General features: G+C 58.5%; 1 protein-coding gene across 1 annotated transcript; it reads left to right on the forward strand.

Annotated features, from left to right (window-relative positions):
- Nucleotides 1-543: 543 nt before the first annotated feature.
- CRB2 (crumbs cell polarity complex component 2) lies at nt 544-24,280 on the forward strand. The gene is made up of 13 exons (XM_075559056.1): nt 544-664; nt 9,060-9,383; nt 11,983-12,178; nt 12,328-12,467; nt 13,063-13,248; nt 13,390-13,503; nt 16,153-17,025; nt 17,105-17,613; nt 18,187-18,352; nt 18,945-19,731; nt 20,620-20,736; nt 21,271-21,397; nt 24,056-24,280. Exons 1-13 carry the CDS (start codon nt 544-546, stop codon nt 24,278-24,280), a joined length of 3,885 nt encoding a protein of 1,294 aa, XP_075415171.1.
- The last annotated feature ends 1,231 nt before the right edge of the window (nt 24,281-25,511 follow it).

Consider the following 25,511-nt stretch of genomic DNA (forward strand, 5'->3'; position numbering starts at 1 on the left):
GGTGGCTGGGGGCTTCTGTGAAGACAGGTCTGGGGTCCAGATGCTACTGGACCTGACTGGCTTGGCTAGGGAGAGAGGCCCCGGCTGGGACAGGTGTGGGGGGTCACTGAGGACAGGGGTGGTGGGGGGGCTGGCCTCACTTGGTGAGAGGAGAATCCCAGACAGCCCCTCAGCACAGTAAGTGCTGGTTCTCCGGGGAAGCCGAGGCGGCCACCACCTGAGAGGTGGAAGGGGAGCCGGGGTGGGGTGGGGCCAGGAAGGTGTGGAGGGCTCTGAGTGACTGGGTCAGACCGGCAGGGGCCTCTGCGGCCTCGGCCGGAGCCGTCTAGGGAGAGGGGCTGGGTCAGACCCCTCCTCTGGCTTGGGCTGTGAGGTGGAGCGGCTGGCGGGCGGGCGGAGGGGGAGGGGGCGGAGGCGGCGGTGGGCCGAGCGGGCGGGGCCGGGCCTCTGTCCATGGCATTAGTGCTGGTTGGAGGGACGGCGAGGGGGGTGCGGAGCCCGCCAGGCGGCCCGTTCCCACAGCAGCAGAGCGGAGCGGCTGCAATGGCGTTGGCCAGGCCTGGGACCTGTGACCCCAGGCCCCCTGCCTCTCTCCTGCTGCTGCTGCTGCTGCTGCTGCCGCCACCGCCGTTGTTCTGGGCTCCTGCCCTGGCCCTCCTGGCGGGTGAGTTGGGGCCAAAGCTTTAGGAAGGGACTGGGGGCTTGCCCCCCAAAGTAGATATTCCAGACCTTAGATTTGGGGGTGAAGAGTGGGCTGGTTCTAGGGGCGCAGGCCTGAATTGTGGGGTGTGGAGGGGTGCCCTGCGGGGGACTGTGGGAACTTGTGAGTGTGTTCTGGGACTTGGGGGCTGTTGCATGTTGCGGGGTCTTTATGGGTGGTGTGTGTGTGTGTGTGTGTGTGTGCTGGGAGGTGGTCTGTCGGGTGCGGGGTGTGGGCGGTGACTTCTGATGAGTGCTACACATTCTTTAAGGGTTCCTGGGCTGGGAGACGCTGCATGTGGGTTCGGGAATCTCACCCTGACTGTTGTGGATCACTTGCTCTCCGCTGTGGGGTACAGGTTGTGGGTAGGAGGGGCCATCCCGGGTGAGATAGGAGCCATGTCTGAGGCAGCATGCCTGTGGTGTGTCCCAGCGTGAGTTGTGGGGTCTAAGTTGTCAAGTGGGCTGAACTGTGTCTTTGCTCTTGACTTGGGGAGGGGGGGGTGGGATAGAGCAGATCCTTGTTTGAGTTAGGAAGGGGGGGCGGGGCTGTGGCAGGGGGCAGGGTAGCCAGGCATTCGCCTGTGCCCTTCCATTTGTGTGTTAACTCTGCTTGAGCTGGGTCCCTAGGAGATGCTCTGGGGCCCCTGGGGATGGCCTGGGCCGCACATGGATGCCCCCTGATGCCTTCTCCCTGGCATTCTGAGAGGGAGTCTAACACCCTCCTGAAGCCAGACTTCCATTTGCCAAGAGGGTTTTTTCCTTTTGTCCACCTGAATTCCCTAAGGGGCCTGGAATTCTTCTTGGGGGGGCCTGGGAGGACGCTTTGTCTTGGTTGCTATAGCTACAGGGGCCTGGCCAGGGAAGTCCCCCACCCCCCACCCGCCTGTATTGCCTGTGGCTGGAGGAACCCTAACTCCTCATACTTCTGAAGGCCAGGCACTGGCGGCCCCACCTGGCCCCTCCTCTGCTAAGTTCAGAAGAGGGTTCTGGGCAGGAAACAGAGGCTCAGGAATGGATAGGGGCTTTTGCCCTTGGCTTCCAAGTGAATTTGGGGTTTGTGGGAGGAGCTGGGGACCTGTTCTCTGCTCTCTGGTCTGTGGACCTGATTATCTGTTTCCCGCTCTACTGCAATGCACACACACACACACACACACACACAAACACAGATACCCATGTTCCTGTAAGCCTGTGTGATGTGTGCTAAGACACACACCACATAGTGTCCACGGGTATGTGTAGATACACCTACATGTATGTGCACCCCACGTGTACATCTCTACAGTTCTGACATACACATGTCGGTCGATATGTGTGTGTTCACAGTATCGCAGACTTTCCCGTGGCTGTCAAGGCAGAGCTCGCACAAACTTGATCTTCTCTGAAGAAGGGCCTGAGCCCCAGCAGGCAGGCTGTGGTGGAAACAGGCAGCAGTCTTATGCTGCAATTTCTGTCCATCTCTGCACTTCTGGGTGCCAGTACACAAGACATGACTGCCGGGGCTCAGGACTGGGGAAGCTATGCAAGATCATGTCACTTGAAAACCAATTTCCATACTAGGAGGGATAGGGTTGGGGATAAGGGGTGTCCCAGGGCCCGGGAGCCTGCTGCCTACCCTTTTGAGCTGGGCCCCTCTTCCTCGGTGTGCTCAGCCAGAAAGGCCCAGCTGGTTGCTATGGAGAGGCCCAAGCATCTCAGAGTACAATGGGGCAAGTAGGGCCTTCACAGTCCCCCACCCCTTTCCCTCCCTCTCACACCCCCTGGGCGCCTGGCAGACAAAGAGGATGTGCTTGCATTCCCCAAGCCTGGCCCCTCCTCCAGCCAGAGCTGGGTGGGGGCCTGGGGACAGTGGCGGCAGGCAGAGAGCAGGCAGGGGGACACACGCATTCAGCTGCCCCCTCAGGATCCTTCAGAGAGTTGGTGTTCGCCCCAACTAAAGACTGGCTCACTGGTATGTGAATGCCAACATCCACCACCTCCTGGCCTGTGGCTGCTGGACTGGCACCACGGAGCCGGACTCTCACTGTAAGTGAGGTCAACTGGGCATGCTCAGGTTACAGAGGAGGAAAGTGAGGCCTGGGGAGGTTCATTCACTCACACCGGGTCTCAGAGCCATGCCGGCACCAGCCCAGGTCAAGTGGTGTCTCTCTTCTGTGCCTCTGTAAAGGCAACAGACCCAACTCACTCCGAATGACATCAGTAGATGGGGTGCCCCTCTCATTTAGATTCGGCTGGGAACCCCTCCGTTTTGAAGGAAGCACATAGTGAAAAATTTACATGTGGCCTGTTCTGGAGGCAGGGTGGGAACCCACCTGCTCTGCCTTCCCGAGTTCAGGGAGGCACCCGCCGGATCACAGACATGGAGAGCACAGTTTGGAAACACGGCCACACCAGTGCCAGGCACGGGGTAGATAGCTCGAGCTGCCATTATTGTTACCAAAATGATACCTTTGCTTCTTGGGGTAGGCATGCTCCTGAGTCCATTTCCTATTTCCCTGCCTTTCACTCTTTTTTCAAAAGCTTTGAGGCAAGGAGTGGAAACCACTGTGATATTGGATTGGACTGTGAGTCAGCCTGAGTGAGAGTAGTTGAACTTTTCTCTTTTCTTTTTTTTTTTTAATGCTAGCAGCTCCACTTCTTTTTCTTTTTAAATCATTTTATTAGGGGCTCATATAACTTTTATCATAATCCATACATACGTCAATTGTGTAAAGCACATTTGTACATTCATTGCCCTCATCATTCTCAAAACATTTGCTCTCCACCTAAGCCCCTGGGATCAGGTCCTCATTTCCCCCCCTCCCTCCCCGCTCCCCACTCCCCCCTCCCTCATGAACCCTTGATAATTTATAAATTATCATTTTGTCATATCTTATACTGTCCAACGTCTCCCTTCACACACTTTTCTGTTTTCCATCCCCCAGGGAAGAGGTTATATGTAGATCCTTATAATCAGTTCCCCCTTTCCACCCTACCTTCCCTTCACCCTCCAAGTATCGCCACTCACACCACTGGTCCTGAAGGGATCATCCATTCTGGATTCCCTGTGTTTCCAGTTCCTGTCTGTACCAGTGAACACCCTCTGGTCTAGCCAGATTTGTAAGATAAAATTGGTATCATGATAGTGTGTGTGTGTGTGTGTGTGTGTGTGTGTGTGTATGTGTGTAGGAAGCATTTAGGAACTAGAGGAAAGTTGTATGTTTCATTGTTGCTACACTGCACCCTGACTGGTTTGTCTCCTCTCCGAGACCCTTCCATAAGGGGATGTCCAGTTACTCACAGATGGGCTTTGGGTCTCCACTCTGCATTTGCCCCCTCATTCACAATGATATGATTTTTTTGCTCTGATGATGCTTGATACCTGATCCCTTCGACACCTTGTGATCACACAGGCTGGTGTGCTTCTCCCATGTGGGCTTTGTTGCTTCTTAGCTAGATGGCCGCTTGTTTACCTTCAAGCCTTTAAGACCCCAGACACGATATCATTTGATAGCTGGGCACCATCAGCTTTTTTTTTTTTTTTTTTGCCACATTTGCTTATGCACCCATTTGTCTTCAACTATCTTATCAGGAAGGTAAGCACACAACGATATGATTTTTTGTTCTTTGATGCCTGATAACTGATCCCTTCGGCACCTCGTGATCACACAGGCTAGTATGCTTCTTCCATGTGCAGCTCTCACTTCTTATGAGGTCTTCAGTTGGCTTCTTAGGATTAGCGGGTTTCACATTGGGCTGCTAACTGCAAGGTTAGCCTTTCGAACCCACCATCCACTCCTTGAGAGAAAAATGAGATTTGCTACTCCTGTACAGATTTCTCACCTCAAAAACTCAGAGGGGCAGTTCTACTCTGTCCTTTAGAAGGGACTTCATGACAGTGAGTTTGCATTGTCAAGCTAAGAATCTTCCCAAACTCACTCTTGCTGAAGCATTTCTGATCAGTGGTGGCCAGACCTGTGAAAACAGTGACCAGGTGCCTTAGGAAGCCTGAAGCACAGCGGGGTTGCCAACAGCTGTGTTCTGGAAAGACAGGATGGTGGCCTTCTTTGTTCAGCCTATTACTGGGACCTCTGCTTTTGTGGCACCCTGACGGTGCTGTTGGATAAGCAATGGACTGCTAACTGCAAGACTGAGGGTTCAAACCCATCACCAGCTCTTCAGGAGAAAGATGAGGCTGTCTGCTCCCATAAAGATTTACAGTCTCAGAATCATAGGAAGTGCTACAATGACCATTGGCTTGAACCCTTGTGAAAGTCTTTGGAATCTCTCCCTAATGCCTGTGTGAGAGTATGTGTATGTGTGTTGGGTTGGGGGTAGCGGTGGGCATTTTAGAATTTATAAGGTGGGAGTTTCTTGCACATACCTTAAGGAATACAAACTTCTCAGAAGTCTGGGAACATCTGATTCTTAAATTTTTGTCAGTTTGAGGGATGATTTTTTTGTAATGGCATGCACCTCTCTGGGTTTGAATGAAATATAATATAATCACTTATACTTGGACTGGAGATCAATGACTTGGGCATCTTGGTCAATAAATCAAACGATGGATTGCATCGGGCTGATCTGCAGCAAAGACCACTTTAAAGTGCTGAAGGGCCAAGGTGTCCCTTAAAGGATTAAGGTGCACCTGACCCAAATCATAGTTCACCCGTGCAGGTGATTGTTTCAATCACCTCATGTACAGGTGTAAGCAGGACAATGAATCCAGGAAGAATAAAGAATAATTGATGCCTCTGAATTATGATGTTGATGAAGAATATTGAATATACCACGGACAACCAGAAGATCGAGAAATCTGCCTCGGAAGGAGTACAGTCAGAATGCTCCTTAGGAGCCTGGACTCTGAATATGTCATCGGAGGAAGCTGGAGAAGGACATCATGCTTGGTAAATCAGAGGGGCAGCGGCAAAGAGGAAGGACACAGTGGCGGTAACATAGGGCTCGAACACAGTCACAGCTGAGGACGGTGCCTGGCTGGAGAGTGCTTCCTTCTGTGGTCCGGACGAGTGCTAAGCGTTACAACAGCCCACAGCCATGATCACAGGCGCGAGGTGTGCAGCCTGGCCCCCTCAGCACGTGGTGTGCACGCTGTAAATGGGGTTGTTATGTTATTATAATCCCGGTCTGCCCTCCCTGGGGCAGGGCAGCAGGTCGAAGGGGAGGGGCCGGTGTCTGTTAATCCCTCCCCAGCCAGGTCGGCCTGGCAGCCCTGGAGGTCAGGAGGGATTTGTAAAGATAAGCGCAGGCCCCTTGTTGCCCTGGTAACAGGCCCCACCCCCATCCTGGCCCCTGGGACACCCCCTTCTTTACCCTGTTGCCTTCCACACCCCACCCCTCTTCACCTTTTCTTCTCTCCAGCCTGGCCTCCTCTGCTCGCTTCTGGAAGAGTGAGCGAGAACCAGAGATCAGGGGCTTCCACACCTCAGTGGGAAAGAATCTCCCCAGAAGTCCGTTCGCTGCAGATTCCCAATGGCTCTGAGTTTCCAGGAATCTGCAGTCCTAATCCAAACCCAGAAGGTTCTGGCAAACCAGAAGTAGAGCCTCTGGATTCGGACGCCAGCTCCCCAGTAGCTATGGGACTCTGAAGTCCCTTCATCTCCAAGCCACACTTTGGTCAAATGTGTAAAAGGAGTCCTCGTACTATTCACACTTCAAGAGGCTGAGCCGAAGATGCACCGAGGTGGCACCAGAAAGATCCCTGGAGTGCAAGCTTCTAAGTGCTGTTGCATACCTCTTTGGACAGGCAACTCACTCTCTGCAAGCCTGCCTCTGAGTTGCAAAGTGCCTTCTTCCTGTGCAGCTGGACCTTGTCTCCTGGGCTTTGTCACTTAAGGTGATGGACCATCTGCTCCCACAGTCCCTACTCCTCACGCTCTTCCCTCAGGTGCTGTCTCCCCAGCGCAGACCTGTCTCCTCTAATCGTGCGTGCGTGCGTGCGTGTGTGTGTGTGTGTGTGTGTGTGTGTTGCAGGGGAGGAGGATCTGGATAGGAGGGACAGACCTCTAGGCTGGAGCAGGGGCCCAGGCTACACAGATAAGGAGTGGGTGGTACCCTGTCATGGCCAAATGAGTAACTGTTGGTACAGAGTTCAGCAGCCAGGGTCCTGGAGGTGAGAGTGCTGGTGGCTGCCTCCCTCCTCCACAGTCATTGGACAGCCGGGTCCTGGGGACTCTGCCTGGGGGTTGAGCCTGACGCCAACCACTGTAACAGTGGCAATGCTGGGGTACCCCTCATGGAGGATCCCCGGGTACCGGGGCCTCTCACCACCATCTCAGTAGCTCCTCCCAACAACTCCACAAGGTGGCCACTGTCAGATGTCTTTCCCATCTGAGCCACCCCCCACAGACCACAGTTGCCGCCCATTCTGGCCCCTGAGCACCTATATCCCTGATGGCCAGGCCCCGAGCTGCTCAGCCAGGGTGGCCAGGGGGAAAAGAGAAGGGGAAGCTGCCTACAGCCCCTGACCACTTCAGGTGGCCCCTGGCCTCACCCACTTGAGCCTGGGAGGGGGATGGGAGCTGTGAGAAGAGGCAGTCTGTGAAACTCAGGCGCTTCCTTTGTCCGACAGTGCCTCAGAGCCCCCCCACCCCCCACCCCATGCCCCATTCCATCCCAGGCCTGGCCCTGGATGGGCACTAGGGGCACCCAGTCTGCAACCAGAAGAATGAGACCATGTTGAGCTGTACGAGGTGTTCTGGGCACCAAGGGTCCGCGTGAAGCCATACTAGACCACCGGTTTCCTCCTTGGCTCCTTCGGTTGGTGTCTCTAGCACTGTCCCTATGCTGGCTAGAAAGGGCAGGGGTCAGGTCAGTGTTCTGGTGCCTGGTGGAATGTGGATGACGCCTGAGAGGCTGCAGAGCCTTATCTGGGGGTCTTCACCCTTAGGCTGGGGGAGGGGAGGGTTCAGGGCCTGCTTAGTGTCTGGATGACAACCTGGGTGGGGGGAAGGGTGCTTCTGGGAGCTCTAGGTGGGGGGTGGTGTCTAAGGCTCACAGCCCTCCCTTTCCTCAATAGGGCACATTCAGACAAAGCACTGGCAGGCACTTGCTTGTAGTGCAAGAGGCTGTGAATCCTTCCATTGAGAAGGGGAGATGGAGGCGCCCACAGAAGAAATGACTTGCCCAAGATCTCACCCTGAGCTGGGATTTGAACCCAGGGTTCTTTTACTCCAAAATCCTAGTTCTGACCCACCATGACATTGACTGGGCCCTTGGGAAAGGAGGCAGGGCTGGGAGGCTGGCTTTCTCTGCTTCTAACCCAGCACACACCTCCGGCCACACCCCCTCCTGCATCAGTGACACCCTGCCCCCCCTCAGTCAGAGGACAGAGGAGCCCTGAGTGATGGAGGAGCCACCAGGCTGCAGGCAGGCATGAGTGCAGCAAGTCTGTTAGCGACACTGGCCTTGGGCGGGCGGGGTGGGCCACTTCAGTCATCTGGGAACGAGGTGAAACTCAAAGAGTAGGACTGGCTGAGAACCTCCCAGGCCAGGGCCAGCAACTGGGCAGTGGGTGGGGCGGGGAGAGGAGGGTGGGAGTAAGTGGGGCTGAGAACCTTTGATGTCCTCTACCCACCCTCCTGAGGTTGGGGAGGGGTGGGGGGACATCTCCAGTTTCAGAAGGGATAGAGTTACCAGACCCCCAGCCACAGAGGTAAGGGGAAATGGGCAGCGCCTTCCCTCCCCTCTGGGCCTCCAGAGTCCAGGGACCCCGCTCTGCAGGAGGTGACCCCAGTAGGAGCCCCCATCCCCGGGCAGGCCTTGCTGCCTGTCTCAGCCACTAACTTGCCATGTGATCTCAAGTCAGAGGCTGCACGCTGGTCCTCCCTCGGAGCTGTCCTGTAAAACAAGGGGTTTCAGAGTTGCTGGAGGGGTGTGATGGGAGTGGAGGGGCGAACTCCCTCCCAGGGTTAATTCTGCCTGGAGAGGCCGGCTTCCCTGGTTCAGCCTCTCTGGGAGGTTCCAGCTGCCATCAAGCCCCATCCGCCTGACCCTGTGTGTGTCAGGGCAGAACTGCAGCTCCTCGGGGTTTGCGGTGGCAGCTTTTCCGTAGAATGTCAGGTTTTCCCTCAGGGGTATCTTCAGCCTCCAACTTTTGGTTTAAGCCGCTGAGTATGCTCATGGCTCATACCACCCAGGCACTTAATTCTGGGGTCTCCCTGAAACCTTTGCCCATCTGGGACTAGATGTGCCCAGACACTGGGACCTGCCTGTCTGCCTCAGTCCACACCCCTGAGTCCAATCCTGCTGTGTCTACTTCTAGCTCTTGTCTCTGCAAATGGGCCTGCAAGTGTGGGAGGGGTGTGTCCCATTCTACACCCTTCACCCCCCACCCGGCCCCAGCCAGTGTCCTCTTTCTACAGGGACGCCACCTTCAGAAACCCCAAGTGCCTGTGCCTCAGCCCCATGTGCTCCAGGGACAGAGTGCCAGGCTACAGAGAGTGGCAACTATACTTGTGGGCCCACAGAGCCCCGAGGCTGTGCCACCCTGCCGTGTCAGCATGGCGCTCTGTGCATGCCCCAGGGTCCAGACCCCACCGGCTTCCGCTGCTACTGTGTGCCGGGCTTCCAGGGCCCACGCTGTGAGCTGGACATCAATGAGTGTGCCTCCCAGCCATGCCACCACGGGGCCACCTGTCGCAACCTGGCGGATCGCTACGAGTGCCACTGCTCCCTTGGCTATACAGGTAATTGCCCCTGCTGCTCCAGGAGGAGCTCTTTCATGGCTCGAGTACAAGATACCCCCAGGCATGCCAGCAGCTCTGGGGTACACACCATTGTCTGCCTGGTGTGTACAGCCTGCCTGACTGCCGACCATGGGGATCGCATACCCCCATGGTAGGCACTTGACAAATAGGATTCCAGTCCTTTGTGCAGAGTGCACGGAGCCCTGGTGGGCTTGCTACTCCCGTAAAAAGTTACTTTCAGCATTGACTCGATGGCAGTGAGACGGAAGCAGGAAGGAAGGTGCAGAGTGGAGCTCTGAGATGGGAGTGGGACAGGGACAGCCCACAGATACATGGTGGGCTGCATGCATGGGGGAGCTAGCATGCAGAAACGCCCAGTTTGGCTTTAAGGGGGAACACTTGAGACCCTTGCAGCCTCTCTAGCACTCACTCACTCCTACCTGTGTCCCCCTAATGACACCTCTTGGCTCATCCCATAGTCCTTGAGGGTGAACACTGTAGGGGCCAGATAGCTGTGTAGACCCTCCCCTCGGGGCGACTCCCAAAGCTCTAGCACAGACACTCGTCTTCTTGTTCAGGTTGTGTCGTAGACATGCCCCAGGGATCCCGCGTGCCTCCAGAACATTATGTGGAAAGTGACCCGCAGGACATCATTTGTTCCCTCCCCCAGAGCGTAGCCACATCCCCATGCCGTCAGCACCCCAAGACATAACCCCTGAAGCTCTTTCCCTCCAGGCCTGAAGTTAGGGAGGTGAATGGGTCCCGGTAGGGAGGGTAGGTCTAGTGTAGATGCCCTTGAAATCAGACAGTTCTACCCCAGGGTGTGAAGGCAGTTTGAGGCACCCCCCCCACTTCTCCACAGAACCTGAGCTATGGATCAAGGGCTAGGTGCCAGGGCAGAGGTTGTGGTGCAGAGACACTGCCTCTAGTTTGTCTTGTTACTTGAGTGCCTCGTGGCAGGATGTGTGCTAGGGGCTGAGTGAGCGGGGTTTACATGGGTCTGCTTCCAGGGAGGAGTGGTTTGTGTCTGACAAGGGGCCTCTGGGTACCTGCCAGGACCCTGGGCTCTGTGAGGCATTCATGTAACAGGCCTGCCTGTGAACATTAACAGGTGTGTGCACACCCGAGTGTGCGGTGCATCGGCTCTTCGGTCAGCACTCTCTGGGTTCTCTGGCAGTGGATGGGCGTGGGGGCAGCCTCCGCTGTGACTCATTCCCTCCTCCTTGTTCATTTGGAGCCTGGCGGGGGAGTTTGGGATTCCAGGCAGCCTGGGCCTGGCTCCCCCTGGCACGGGGGTGGGGGTGAGAGTAGGAGTGGGACTGGGGCTGGGGCAGGAGAGTGAGGGGGTCACAGGAAGGAGGGGCCAGGTTCTGTGTCACTGGGTGTGTCCCAGCTGGAGCCAGCTGGGCCCCTGACTCCGTGAAGAAACCCTCTCAGGAGGAGGCAGGGGCAGGGCCCACTGGAGTCTAGACTGACACGTGGGTCGGGGGTGGGGGGCGGGAGCGGGCAACCGTCCCATCACACAGAGCACTGAAGACAAAAGATGGTGCATTTTACAACCCAGAGAGCGCAGGCAAAACCAGGGCACGCTGGCCACTGTGACCTCAGCTTCTGCCACCGGGCGATACTCTTCCTCCCTCCGGTCATTCTCTTCTCAAAGCCACCAGGGCGACCCTCCAAAAATGTAGGAAGATACCACCTCACTCACTGGTGTGTGAGACCTTCACAAGGGGCTCTGATTCTGATGCTTGGCCTCAAGGCCCCAAGACCTTCCCACCCCAACCCTAGGGCACCAAGTCCACAGCCAAGCAGGGCGCAGGCCAAGCTGCAAGGATGCTGCATTCACTCTCTGAATTCCTACTGCCCCCCACATTCCTGGAACAAACCCCTTGATCCCCCCTCCCCACTCCCCATTCCCCCAGCCCTCCCCCCCCCCCACCCACACCGCCTTGCTCTCTCTCTCTCCTTTAAAGAGCCCGGGTTTCCAGAAGGCTTCCCTGGCCTTTAATTCCCCAGGTCAGATCCCTACTTTTGCCTTCAGAAGATTCCTGTCCTTTCCCTTGTTGAGCTTATTTATCAAAATGAAATCCCAAGTCTTCATTCATGTTATTATTAACTTGGGCTAGACTGTTACAAGGAGCCCCGGTGGTGCAGTGGATCAAGCCCTCGGCATGGCACATCGACCAGGTCACGATTCCAAGTCATCAGCAGCTCCAGGAGAGAAAAAAAGTGTCAGTCTGCTTCCGTGCAGATGACAGCCTTGGAGAGGGACTGTTCTCCTGTGCTCTGTAGGTTTGCTGGGGGTCAGAATGCATCGCCCCCACCCCCTCCCCAAGGCAAGGGGTGGTTTCAGACTGTTGAAGTCCATCCAGGAAGGCAGCGGTTTCTGTCTGGTGGCCTAGCAGTTTGAAAGCAGGAGGAAGAGGGGTCGGAAACACACAGGACAGTTGTATCCTGCCCTAGAGGATCCCTGCGAGCTGCCATCGACTGGATGGCACGGAGCCGCTGCCCCTTTCTGTCCTCATGGTTCGCCCATGTAGCTGTCTTGAGCCAGGGTAGGGTCTGCCGGCCCTCAGCGCCCGGCTCTGTCTCTGTCCAGGGGTGACCTGCGAAGTGGAGGTGGACGAGTGCGCCTCTGCGCCCTGCCTGCACGGGGGCTCGTGCCTGGACGGCGTGGGCTCCTACCGCTGCGTGTGCGCGCCGGGCTTCGGGGGCGCCAGCTGTCAGCTGGACCTCGACGAGTGCCAGAGCCAGCCGTGTGCACACGGGGGCCGGTGCCACGACCTGGTCAACGGGTGAGAGCCAGCGAGCGAACGAGCAGCCGGCCGGGCTGCCTGGGACCGGGAACCAGAGGTCCAAAGGTGGGAGTGTGGGGTGGTGGGCGCTAGGAACGTGGGCTGGGGCCGAGCTCTCAGTCCCGGCCGTGTGGGTGGCCCCCTCCCAGGTTCCGATGTGACTGCACCGACACGGGCTACGAGGGCGCGCGCTGCGAGGAGGAGGTGCTGGAGTGCGCCTCGGCGCCCTGCGCGCACAACGCGTCCTGCCTTGAAGGCCTGGGGAGCTTCCGCTGCCTCTGCTGGCCAGGTGCGTGCACGCTCTGGGGGCGGGCGTCCCAACGCAGGGGCAACTGCCACCTCTGTGCCCCCTCTCTCTGTTTTCTGACCTGCATTCTAAGGCCCGCTGGCGTACCTCTCGCCAGGGCTTCAGTGGAGATGGTGAAGCGAACCCCGGGGTTTGGCGGGGCGCCTGGCCCGCACGCCCACACTCAGTCTCATGGTACTTGTGGTCATGTGATAGGGCAGGCAGAACTGCCCCTGTGGGTTTCCTAGACTGGAACTATGTAGGGCAGTAAGCCTTACCCTAATACTGCGGAGCGGCTGTGATTTCCAACCACTGCCTTTCAGCTTAGCCGCTATCCAGGCTCCGCAGTGAGTTCGGTTTGATGGTGGTGCGGGTGAGGCCGCCAGAGCATTCCCACCCTTCAGCCCTCATGCGTTCCTCTTGCAGCGTGGTGGTGGTGGTGGTGGTGGTGGTGGTGGTGGTGGTGGTGGCGGCGGCGGCGGCGGCGGGGGCGGCGGCGGCGGCGGCGACGGCGGCGGCGGTAGCGGTGCGCTCGGCTGCCATGGCCGTAGGCTGGCCTAGCGGCAGTAACCCGATGGTCACCTGTGCCCTTCCCCAGGCTACAGCGGCGAGCGGTGCGAGGTGGACGAAGACGAATGTGCCTCGAACCCCTGCCAGCACGGGGGCCAGTGCCTGCAGCGCTCCGAGCCGGCCCTCTATGGGGGCACCCAGTCCGCCTTCCCTGGTGCCTTCAGTTTCCGCCACGCAGCTGGCTTTCTGTGCCGCTGCCCACCGGGCTTTGAGGGTGAGCCTCCCCAACAGGGGCACAGGGGCGGATCCCAGACCCCGCAGCGGGCTCCCCCTGCCCCAGTCGGCCCCTCTCTCCAGCTCCAAAACAGGCCCTTGCAGCTGAAGCCTGGCTGAGTCTCAGCGGTGCCTCTTGCAGGGGAGGACTGCGGTGTGGATGTGGACGAGTGTGCCTCACAGCCCTGCGTTTCCGGAGGCCGCTGCCAGGACCTGCCCAATGGCTTCAAGTGCCACTGCCCGGATGGCTACACAGGTGCTCTGCTGTGGGGTGGGCACGGGGCTGAGCCTGGGGGAGGACTGATGGAGATGCAGCTCAGGAGGCAGGTGCAGAATGGTTCAGGTGACTGCCGAGGAAGGTGGAGCTGGAACCTGGGTATAGGAGGTGGGGAAGTAAGAGACTGATGGGTTTGAGAACTACTGGGAGGGTCCTGGGGGGAGGTGTGGAGACCACAGCTAAGGCTCAGCTTTGAGTGACCGTTGGAAGGTGGACTGTGAGACCCTGCTGAGTCTGAGTGTGTGCAGAGCATGTAAGGGTAGGGGCAGTTGGTCGAGGGTCTAGGGCCCAGGAGAGGGCCTGGGTCAGGGAGAATGTAATCCTGGCTGCTGGGGTCACAGAACAAGGTCGCCTGGTAGAATGTTGGAGGGACTACCTTAGACACCAGAGAGCCAGGAGGTGGGCCGAGGGTGTGGGGGCTGCGGCAGCATTGGTGGAGAGCAGAGTTTGGCTTTTGGGGAGCTGGGACCCATTGGACGGGGGAGGAAGGGTGCAGAAAGACCCTCCCTGCCTGTGTGCAGGCAGATACACTTGCACCCTTCTATGCAAATGCTGGGGAGCCCAGGGGCTTACAGACACATCCACAGATGCTCCTCTGGAATGCCGGGACATCTCCCCCACACTGCCACATTCTTGCTTGGGCACACTGCTTCCTTCCCTGGCAGGCTTCCGGGGCACAGGGGAAGGAGGTGTGGTCACCATTATCCCTTGCACCTTTGCCTGCCTGGAAGAGGCTGGAGTTCAGCCTCCGCCGCTCTTGGGTACCCAACACACTGGGCAAGGTGTGTCCATGCCCCTGAGGGCCGTGAAAACCCATCCTCTAAGAGTCCAGTTCTGGGAGCAGTGACCACTCAGGCCTTTCCCAGAAAAAGACCCTCTGAGCCTTTTCTTATTTTTTCTTCGCCACAGCTCCATGACCTAGGGGTCTGTAGTCCCATCTCACAGACGGGGTGGCTGCTTAGAGAGGTGTCATCCCTTCAGGTTTGCCAGTGTCAGCGGGAGCCCAGCTCCTCCCTAAGCTAAGTTCAGCTGATGGATGACAGTGCGGGCAGATCAAGGTCAGGGGCCAGGAGAGGGACCCTGGCTATGGGGCTGGGCTCCTTGCCACTGTCCACACCTCCTCCCTCTGGGCTGTGCTGAGCGTGGGGGCAGCCAGTGCCTGGCATTCCTGAGCTGGGTCTGAAGGAAGCAGCCACGCTGGCTGGGGAGCTCTGCTCCCCAGCCTTGGCACCCACCTGCCACGCTTGGCTAGGAGGTGGGGGACATCATGGGACTGCAAGTCCTATGGATCTTCTTGGGCGGCCTGGGGCTTCTGGCAGGTATGGAGGCTTGGGGACTGTGGCAGGGGGAGGTTTGGGCTGTGGCTGGCAGTACCCTGATGAAGGCTGTGGTGTGTGGACTGACGGGGGCCTAGCTTCAAATCCTGGTGGCTTCTTTGGGCCTTTTCTGATACAGGTGCAGGGCTAGTCCTGGCTGCTTTCCAGAGGCTTTGGTTGACCCCCAAGCTGGGGTCAGAGCACCTGCCCTGGGCACTCATGGAGGGAAGAATGAGAAAGCCCCTTGGCAGCTGGCCGGTGTGAGGGACCCCAGGGCAGAGCGAAGAAGGGCTGGAGTCTGGAGGCCCCTCACTGAGCCCCAGATGTACACATTCACCCTCACTCACTCCCCCATCATCCTTCTGTCCACAGATACCATGCCAGTTCCTCCGCTGGGCACTGGGGACATACTCAGGTCCCCAGAGGAGGTCTCTATTGAGTCCTGTGGTGTAGCGCTAACAGTTGGGCTGTGATCCGAAAAGTCAGCAGTTTCAAGTCACCAGCTGCACCGAGGAAGAAAGATGGGGCTTTCTACTCCCCTAAATAGAGTCTGGGAAACTCATGAGACAGTTCTGTCCCATCCTGCAGGGAGGTTATGAGTCGGCATCGACTCAATGACAGTGTTTGGCTTTGCTTCGGAGGAGGTCCCAGTGGAGTAAACACATATGCTTTAAGCAGGGTTCCGGAGAACTACGGCTAGGTGGGGTGGGGTTGGGGTGGGTGGAGTGGGAGGGGCTTGGGGAGTCAGGGACCATCTCAAAGGGGAAGGGCCTTTTGAGTTTGGCTTTGCAGGCTGAGTAGCAGTTTAAAAGGTGGACAAGGGAGGAGAGATGGTTCAAGCTGAGGGATCAGCAGGAGGAAAGCCCTAGAGCCAAGATTCCCCAGAAAATGCAGTTCCAGGTGTGCCAGGAGCAGGATGAAGCCCCCAGGACAAGTACTTGGGCCTGTGCAGCAGCGCAAGGTGGGCCGGTGACACTTTCGAAATCGGTCTCTTGCTGCTGGCAGAGACGAACGGGAGGCTGTTCTTTAGGCAGGTGAACCAGAGGAGGCTGACCTGGGTCCCGAGAGCTGGCGAGGCAGGAGAGGTGGTTTGGGAGAGAAGAGGAGGCTGGGGAGCGTTCAGAAGGTGTAAATCTGGGGGGCATGAAGCCTGGCCAGTTCTAGCAGGCAGAGCGGGGCGTTTTGTACTCTGGCTCTGGGCTGGGTTTGTTTGATTGGTGCTGAGATCCCTGTCCTATGAGGCATGGAAGTGGTAGCTCCAGACTGGGGTTCGGCTCCCTGGTGCTGAGCCTCGGTCTGGCTTGTCCCACAGGCCTGACATGCCAGGAGGACGTGGACGAATGCCTGTCGAAGCCCTGCCTCCATGGTGGCACCTGCGACGACACCGTAGCGGGCTACATCTGCTGGTGCCCAGAGAGCTGGGGTGGGCATGACTGTTCTGTGAAGCTCACCGGCTGCCAGAGTCATACCTGCCCACCGGCTGCCATGTGCATCCCCATCTTTGAGTCCGGGGCCCACGGTTATGCCTGCCACTGCCCTCCAGGTACCCATGGACCTTTCTGTGGCCAGAACACCACCTTCTCTGTGGCAGCTGGGAGTCTGGTGGAGGCATCCGTGCCAGCAGACAGCCCCCTGGGGCTGAGCCTGCGGTTTCGCACCACGCTGCCTGCTGGTAGCTTGGCCACTCGCACGGACAACCAGAGCAGCCTGGAGCTGGCTCTGGTGGGGGCCACGCTTCAGGCCACACTCAGGAGCCCTGGTGTCACTGTGCTCATCCTGAGGTTGCCAGAGCTGGCCCTAAATGATGGCCACTGGCACCAGGTGGAAGTGACACTCCACCTTGGGACCTTAGAGCTGCGGCTCTGGCACGAGGGCTGTCCTGCCCGCCTCTGTGTGGCCTCTGGTCCTGCAGCCCTGGCACCAAGTTCTTCTATAGCTCCGTCGCCTGCCGGGCTTTGCTCCACCCAGCTGGGAGGTGCAGCCTTTGCCGGCTGCCTCCAGGATGTACGTGTGGATGGGCGCCTCCTGCTGCCAGAAGTGCTTGGCAAGAATGTCATGCTGGGCTGCCAGCGCCAGGAACAGTGCCAGCCTCTGCCCTGTGCCCATGGAGGGGCCTGCACGGACTTATGGACTGACTTCCATTGCGACTGTCCTCGGCCTTACAGTGGCCCCATGTGCACTGATGGTGAGGAGAGGGCCAGGTGGGAAGCGGCAACTCCCCCCCATCCTGCAGGCCTCATACCTGGTCCCCTCTCTCCCTACAGAAGTTCCTGCTGCCACCTTTGGCTTGGGGGGCACTGTGAGCTCTGCTGCCTTCCTGCTCCCTGCGCCCCCCGGCTCCAATCTCACAGTATCCTTCCTCCTCCGCACCCGGGAGCCTGCCGGCCTGCTGCTCCAGTTTGCCAATGCCTCGGCCACTGGCCTGACAGTGTTCCTGAGCGGGGGGCAGATTCAGGCCGAGGTGCCAGGCCAGCCTGTCCTGGAGCTTCCTGGACGCTGGGATGATGGGCTTCGCCACCTGGTGACGCTCAGCTTTGGACCTGACCAGCTCCAGAACCTGGGGCAGTGGGTGCATGTTGGGGGCAGGCTTCTCCCTGCGGACTCCCAGCCCTGGGGTGGGGCTTTCCGAGGCTGCCTCCAGGACCTGCAACTCAACGGCCACCACCTTCCCTTCTTCCCACGGTCAGTGGGCAACTCGAGTGAGGCCAGCACAGTGGGCGGCAGGCAGACCTGGAACCTCACTGAGGGCTGTGTCTCAGAGGACACGTGCAGTGTGAGTACCCGGCGTGGGGACTGGAGTGGAGTGGGTGGCCTGGGCCTTTTCTCAGAACCTACTCTACGCCACTGTCATCGCTGAGGCTTAGCATGCCCTTTTGCAGAAGAGGGACCCGGTCCGATCTGCATGTTAAGGAAACGGAAACTCTGGAGATCAATGACCTAAGTCCTCCTGCTGGAAAGCAGGACAGGGTTGCATTTGGCTCCTCTCCTGCCTTTACTTCTTGCTAGTCCCCTAAAGTGACCTCTTGTCCTGAGTGACCCAGGCACCCCTAAAGCAGGCAGAGGGCTGCCGGAACTTCTGCAGGGGCTGCTCAAGGGGCAGGGACTCCCATAGGAAAGGAGACAGGTCATGGACAAAACATTCTGGATTTGAGTAGTTGCGTGTGAACCCCGGTTCTTCGCTGGGTGGTTGTCTCAGGCATGTCACTTTCCTTCTCGGGATCTCCCTTCTCTTACCTGTGAAATGGGGTTGAGATCAGCTTTCTGCTTCTCAGTGCAGAGTCACTGACATGATGGTGGTTCTAGCCAGTCTCCGGGCCGAGCTGACCCTACCCTGCTTCTCCTGCAGCCCGACCCATGTCTCAATGGTGGGACATGCCTGGTCACCTGGAATGACTTCCATTGTACCTGCCCTGCCAACTTCACAGGGCCCACGTGTGCCCAGCAGCTGTGGTGCCCTGGTCAGCCCTGCCTCCCACCTGCCATGTGCGAGGAGGTCCCTGATGGCTTTGTGTGTGAGTGTGTGCCCTGGGGACCCAAGCTGAGCTAGGTCCCTTCCCTTCCCTATAGGCCTGCGGGCTGCTGGACAATGTAATGGAGTGCCAGCAGTTTCAGCCCAGCATGGCTGGGCACTGCGTCCAGGAGGAAGAGCGGGGCTTTCCAGGGTTAATGAGTTCCCCAGGGCATAAAGAGGGGGTGGCTCAGGGAGCAGGAACAGCAGGTGCAAAGGCACTGAGGTCTGTCAGACCAGCTGAAACCCCAGAACAAGGAGAGGGTTAAGTGGCAGAAGGACAGGATCAGACCTCTATTCTACAGGAGGTTTGTGGGAGGAGCGCCTGTGACCTGCAGGGGAGGGTGGACATCTGAACTCCCTATCACTGCTCTGGGGAGCTGGTTCTTTGAAGTAGGGAATGCTTGAAAAGGTGGAAGGAGACCGGTAGGGGGCCTGTGGGTTCTGGAATTGGATGACTGCATGGGTGAGAAGTGGATGCCCAACACCTGGTCAGCGGGTAGTCTCATGCGGGTGTATGGGGTAGGGGCGGAGCATCCCTCTCAAGGGCGTGGCTACTCCCCTAGGGACACGCCCACCACACCCTCTCTTCACAGGTGTAGCTGAGACCACGTTCCTCGAGGGCCCACCTGCCGAGTTCAGTGGACACAACCTGTCCACGACACGCACTTTCAGCAGCCTCTCCCTGGCCTTCCGTACGCGCGACCCGGAGGCCAGGCTGCTGAGCGCGGCCGTGGGCGCGCACACCATCGTCTGGCTAGCTGTGCGCAATGGCTCGCTGGCGGCTGGCGTGAGCAGCGACCGGGGTTTGCCTGGCGCCGTGCTGGCCGCGCCCGGGCCCCGCGTAGCCGACGGCGCCTGGCACCGCGTGAGCCTGGCCATGGAGCGCCCGGGGTCCCCCGCGTCGCGCTGGCTGCTGCGGCTGGACGGAGCGGCCACGCCGGTGCCGCTGCGCGGGCTGGCCGGAGGCCTGGGCTTCCTGCGCGGCCCGGGCGCGGCGCGCGTGCTGCTGGCCGAGAACTTCACCGGCTGCCTGGGCCGCGTGGCGCTCGGCGGCCTGCCCCTGCCCCTGGCGCCCCTGAGGTCCGGCGCTGCACCCAGGCCTGGAGAGTGGTTCGCGGCCCGGCCCGGGACTCCGAGCCCGCACCTGGGCTGTCGCGGCGCCCCTGTGTGTGCCTCCGCACCTTGCCTGCACGGCGGCGCCTGCCGTGACCTCTTCGACGCCTTCGCCTGCGCCTGCGGCCCGGGCTGGGAGGGTCCACACTGCGAGACCCGCGCTGACCCCTGTCGCTCGGCGCCCTGTTCCGGGGGCCGCTGCCTCGCACTCCCCGATGGTCGCTTTGAGTGCCACTGCCCACCTGGCCTCACGGGCCCACGCTGCAGGTGGGAGCCCCAGGGGACTGGGGGGGGGGGGCTTCGATGCGACTTTCCCCAGGGTGGGGTGGGGCGCCGAGAGGCCAAGGGGAGGGTGCCGGGGGCAGCTCTGGGGCAGGGGCGCCTTATCAGAACCAACTGTGGACTCGCTGGCCCTGTGGGTCAATCACTTCCCTTTGCTGACCTCCATGCAGTCATCTGTGAAGTGGGCATAGCCGCGAAACCCAGCCCTCTAGAATGACCCCCTCTCTCGCCATGGAGTCATTTCTGACTTAAGCAACCGGGTAGGACACAGCAGAACTGCCCCCTGAGTTTCCAGACTGTAAGTCTCCCAAAGAGAAGCTGCTGGTTTTGAACTACTGCCCCTGGGGCTAGCAGCCCAACATGTAACCACTGTACCACTAGGCTACCCCACTCACTGGCATCGAGTAGATGCTGACTCGTAGCCACCCTCTGTGGGTTTCTGAGACACTATTTATGGGAATAGAAAGCCCAGTCTTTTCTGGTGGTTTCGAACTGCTGACCAAGTAGATCCGTGGGGATCACAGCCCTACAGTACTGGGGAGCTTCTGGGCTCCCTACCAACATAGATAAAATACAGGAGACCAAGTTTAATGTGAATACCCACAAACAGTGGTCCAGGAGGGAAGGGGCCCCAGAACTAGTCAGTGCTTTTGTTCTGAGGCTGGAGCAGTTGGGGAGCTGCATGTGCCCCATTGTCTTGCCCTCAGACATGCTCTGCTGACTGGTGTCAAGGTCTACAGGGGCAGGGCTCTGAAGTCCATCCAGGAGATGACAGAGGCTCAACCACTTGAGGCCAGAATAGAGTGGAGAGCGGTGGTGGGGACAGGTCCCCAGGGTCCTGCCTTGTGCCTAACCCCTGTGTTTTCTCTCCAGGTTGCCTGTCTTGCCAGAAGAATGTGGCCTCAATGTCACCTGCCTTAATGGTGGCCGGTGTGAGGTGGGGCCCTGGGGCTCCAACTGCAGTTGTCAGGCGGGCTTTGCTGGCCGGAGGTGAGTATGGGGGTCCTGGCTGGGACATGGGCTAGTGAGCCTGGGTATCTGGGCAGGGCTGGGCCCTCCAACCAGAGCAGAGGAGGTGGGGTGTGGGTTGATGCTTGCTGTCCGCTCCCATCCTCACTACCACCAGGACCACTCAGCCCATCCACAGCTAGCACCTGAGCTCTTCCCTCCTGGTGCTTCCAAGACCATCCTCTGTGACACAGATATGCACTGGGAAGTGGTCACCCTAGTGATGCTCATAAAGTCCCATTCTCAGCCCGCCTGCACCAGGACGACGGGGGGAGACAGTATAAGCTCAGATTCTGAGCCCACTCCTGACAGATAGGACCCAACCTGTGGGGATCTGCATTTAAGATCTGATAGTGTGACAGTCATTCTCACCGTGGTGCTATGTGATGCGTTGGCCACCTGGCAGGAACAGGGCCTGGGGAGAGGAGGGCTGGGGAGCTAAAGTCACTACTGAAGACAGTAGGTGGCTGTGGGGGGACCTGTTGTCTCAGCTTCATTTTTTCATTCCCCCCACAGGTGTCAGATCCCTCCCCTATCCTGTGACGCCAACCCCTGTCTGAATGGGGGCACCTGCCGGGCAGCTGGTGGGGAGTATGAATGTATCTGTGGCACCACCTTCTCGGGCCAGTTCTGCGAAGTGGTGGTGAGTAATGTCTGAGTGGGTGGGGTGAGAGAGTTGATGCTGGGGAGGGAGTGTGTACAGCACCCCTGGAACAATTGTGTGTGTGTGAGGGGGTGAGTATGTGCAAAGGAGACTCAGGCCCCTTCCATGCCATCCTCCATGGTTTTTCTACATGAGGGAGAGCCCCAGGGACCCCCCCATACCCCATCACTAGACTTGGGGAGGGGCTTCTGTCCAATGCCCAGGGGGCAGGTTGGGATAGAGGGACTAGGTCTACAGAAACAAACTGTCATCAGACAATTCTGACTCAGAGAGACCCTATAGATCAAAAGGGAACGGCTTCTGTGGGTTTCTGAGACTTTAACTCTTTTTAAAAAAAATTTTGGGGGGTGCTTTTACAGCTCTTTTAACAATATATACCTCCAATTGTATCAAGCACATTTGTGCAAGTGTTACCATCATCATTTTCTAAACATTTTCTTTCTACTTGAGCCCATGGTATCAGCTCCTCTTTTTCCCCTCCCTCCTCCACCCTCCTGAACCCTTGATCAATTATAATTTATTATTTTTATATCTTACACCCTCAGAAGATATGAAGATATTATTTTCATTTCTTCACCCATGTTTCTGTTGCTTGCCCCCACATCCCGGGAGCGTTATAGGTCTATCATTGTGACGGTTCACTCTTTCACCCCCCACCTTCCTCCATTTCTGTTCCTGAGGGTTTCTCTGTCCTGGATCCCATGTGTCAGGAGTACTGCTCTGTACCAGAGTGGCAAGCCTGGTCTTTCTTCCTCGGAGCCCTGGTGGCACAGTGGTCATGTGTTGGGCTGTTCACCGAAAGGTTGGCAGTTCAAAATGAAAGGCTACCCAGCCGCTCTTTGGAAGAAAGATGAGTTACAGTCTCAGAAACCCACAGGGGTATTTCTGCCCAGCCCTATGGGGTACCCATGAGTCAGAATCAGCTCAAGGGAAGTGAGAGGGACTAGGTAGGCTGTGTTAGCTTCTATCCAGGCCAGGATTCAAGGCCCTCAGAACCCTGGAGTTCTAGGATTGGGGTTGATGAGTCTGGGAACCCATCATCTCTAGGGGTTCATAAGCCACCATGAGTCTAGAATAGGAAGATTCAGGAGGCCCAGGATTCTGAGCGAGGGCAGGCCACTGCTGAATGCCCTATAACACAGGCTCAGCAGGCTGTGGGTGCTGGTGGAGAGGGCTAGCTGAGGGGGGGGAACCTCTGAAGGAGCCTTGATCTCTGCAGGCTGCTGGCAGCAGGGTCATAAATCTGCACTGTTTCTGGGGAGTCTTTCAAGTAGAACTTTTACAGCCTCGGGCTTTCCCAGCCACCCTCCTCAGGCAGAGGGAGGCAATGGTGGAGGCAAAGGAGGACCCAGTTATGGCTGGGACCACCTTTCCAGACAGTTTTGGGGCTCCGTCCTGGGGGCTGGGAGCTGGGGTTTAGGGCCCGAGTCCAGGTGGGCTGAGAAGCCTCACAGCACAGGGAGAGGGCCTGTGAGTCTGAGACCTCTGCTGAGGAATCCTGGCATTGGGTGGTCCCCAGACTTGAGAATAACAGACAAGCAACCTCTTGCATGCGGGGCCCTGGTAACCCCAGAGCGTTGGGCTGCTAACAACAGGGCTGGCAGTTCAAACTCAGCCAGCTGCTCCGTGGAAGACAGACCTGGCAATTAGCTTTTGCAGAGGTTGCTGCCCGGAAACCCTTGGGGGCAGTTCTACCTGGTCACAGTTGTCTCCATGGCACCCAGCCACAACGGCACCTCTGCTGGGCCATCCTGGGTGGGCAGTCGGAACTGGAGGTGGAGAGGAGGATGGGGCGTTCCCAAGCCTGGCCCGAGTCTTCCAGGGACAGGGCCCTTTGATGGAACAGTGGATTCTGGGCTCAGCCTCCGCACCCTGCTGTCAGTGCCCCTCTGTCTGGGGTGTGAGGCTGGTCTCCACAGACACGTCTGCGGTGGGAGAGGGATGAAGCCCTTCAGTCTCAGGTCGGAAGAGTTCCTTGTGGGGAGGAGCAGCCAGGCAGGGAGAGGAGGCTCTAGGTGACAGCACATAGAGGAGGGCTTGCTCCCTCCCTGGTTCTGCTCTGGGGTGATCTGAGCAGAGCCTGCTTTCTCACTGAACACTCCTGGAGGGCTGCTGACCAGCCTGCTGTGGGTGCCGGGCAACACAGCTGGGAGCGAAGCAAGAGCTGGCCTGCCGGGGCCGCTCGCCCCGCTCACCAGGCCATAGGGAGGCAGACGTGAATCCCTGGCACTGTGCTTTGTTTTTGCTCGTGATTCAGTGAAGGTCTTTTGGGGATGCTAAGCACAGGGTCAGCAGTTTGAAACCACCAGTTGCTTCTTGGGAGAAAGATGAAGCTTTCTACCCCTATAACAAGTTATAGTCTCGAAAAACCACAGTGGCAGTTCTAGTCTACCCTGTAGGGTTGCTGCGAGTTGGAACCGAGTTGGGGGCAGTTTGGAGGGTTTTTAAAAGCCAGAACCCTTGGCAGTGCCCTGACAGGTGCCCTCCTCCCTGCACCTGCTGTCAGACCCTTGGGATCAGGCCTCTCACTCCTTCCCAGGGCAGCCTGCTCCTAGCTCTTTTCTCTGAGAGAAAGCCCTCCAGGGCCCATTTCCTGTCTCACCACAATCTCAGGCCTCGCTCTTGTGTCTCTTGCAGAAGGGCCTGCCCCGGCCTCCGCCGTTTCCCTTCCTGGAAGTGGCAGTGCCTGCAACCTGTGCCTGCCTGCTGCTCCTCCTTCTGGGCCTCCTCTCAGGGATCCTGGCAGCCAGGAAGCGCCGCCAGTCAGAGGGTACCTACAGCCCGAGCCAGCAGGAAGTGGCTGGGGCCCGCCTGGAGATGGACAGTGTCCTCAAGATGCCTCCGGAGGAGAGACTTATCTAGGCATGACTGTTCTGGTGCCCACGGGCTCCTCTGTGGGCCATTTGCACCTGGAGCCCCAAGGAGCCTGTGGAAAGTATGTCACCCTTTCTGGCCCTCTGGGAGCTGCTTCAGGTCCAGGACACCTGCTGGGGAAGTGCCCCCTTGCTGGCAGCCCCTCCTTCGGCCCCACTGTGGACTGAAGAAAGAGGGAGCAGCTCAGAGTAGCAGCGCCGGCCAGGCGGGGTCTTGGCATCACCATCATACCCACCAGGTTCTGCCTGGGCAGGTGACAGGTGGTGTATGGGTGGGGCGCATGTGAGCCCGCACACGCATGCTCCAGTGTATGTGAGTATCAGGATTGGGGGTGTATGTGTGTCTGTGAACAGGTAGGTCTGCACTGACCTGTGAGGTCTGGGCAGGGCTCGAGGCGTGGCCACACCTTTGGTGTGCATGTGTGCGGGTGGGAGATTGTAAGTCTGCGAGTTGCCCTTGGGGGCAACCTTCACCTCTTGGGGGCAAGGGCAATCCAAGACTGGGCATTCTCCAGGGGGTCAGGCCAGGGCTTGGCCGGCCACGAAGGCCCCTGCTCCCGAGTTTTCACTCTAGGACACCATCAGAGGCCAGGGGAACCCCTGGTGCGTGCAACTGGTTCCTGGGGGACCAGTCTGGGTTCTGGGCTCGTTACTACCTCCAAGCCTGGGGAAGGCAGCCCCTGCCTACCTCACAGGGCTGTTGTGAGGGTCAGAGAGACCAACAATGAGAAAGAACCAGGAAGTCGCTCAACACTGATCTGATGTGAAGGACTGTCTGGGCCGTCCTTTCTGGGGTCGGTGACTCTCAAACCTCCCCCTGCCCCCGGCTGGACTTGAGGGGATGCAGGTGGGGGCGGGGGCACTTGGGGATGTGGCAAGGCAACTGGAAGGGAGTAGGATAAGTGCGCAACCTTTGTGTTTGGGGCTCAGGGAGGTGGCAGTGCAGACCCCTTAACGCACAAGCCCCCTCCTCCAACAGCCCTTTGGCTGGCTGTCCCCAGCTGGGTACAGGGCCCCTGGTGCCGTCACGCCTTCCCAGTTGCGGCAGCGGTTGTGGGAGGTGTTCCGGGAGCAGACCCTCTAGGTGTCTCAACCGCCCCTGCTGGGACTCTCCAGGTGGTCAATGCAGGCAGGGGAAGCGGGCCCACCACACTGTAACCTCTGATCTCAGAAGGCCACCTAGTCAAGGGCCTAGCTCCCTATGAGGGCAGTGAGGGCTC

The sequence above is a fragment of the Tenrec ecaudatus genome, chromosome 10, assembly GCF_050624435.1.
Source record: "Tenrec ecaudatus isolate mTenEca1 chromosome 10, mTenEca1.hap1, whole genome shotgun sequence".
Lineage (NCBI taxonomy): Eukaryota > Metazoa > Chordata > Mammalia > Afrosoricida > Tenrecidae > Tenrec > Tenrec ecaudatus.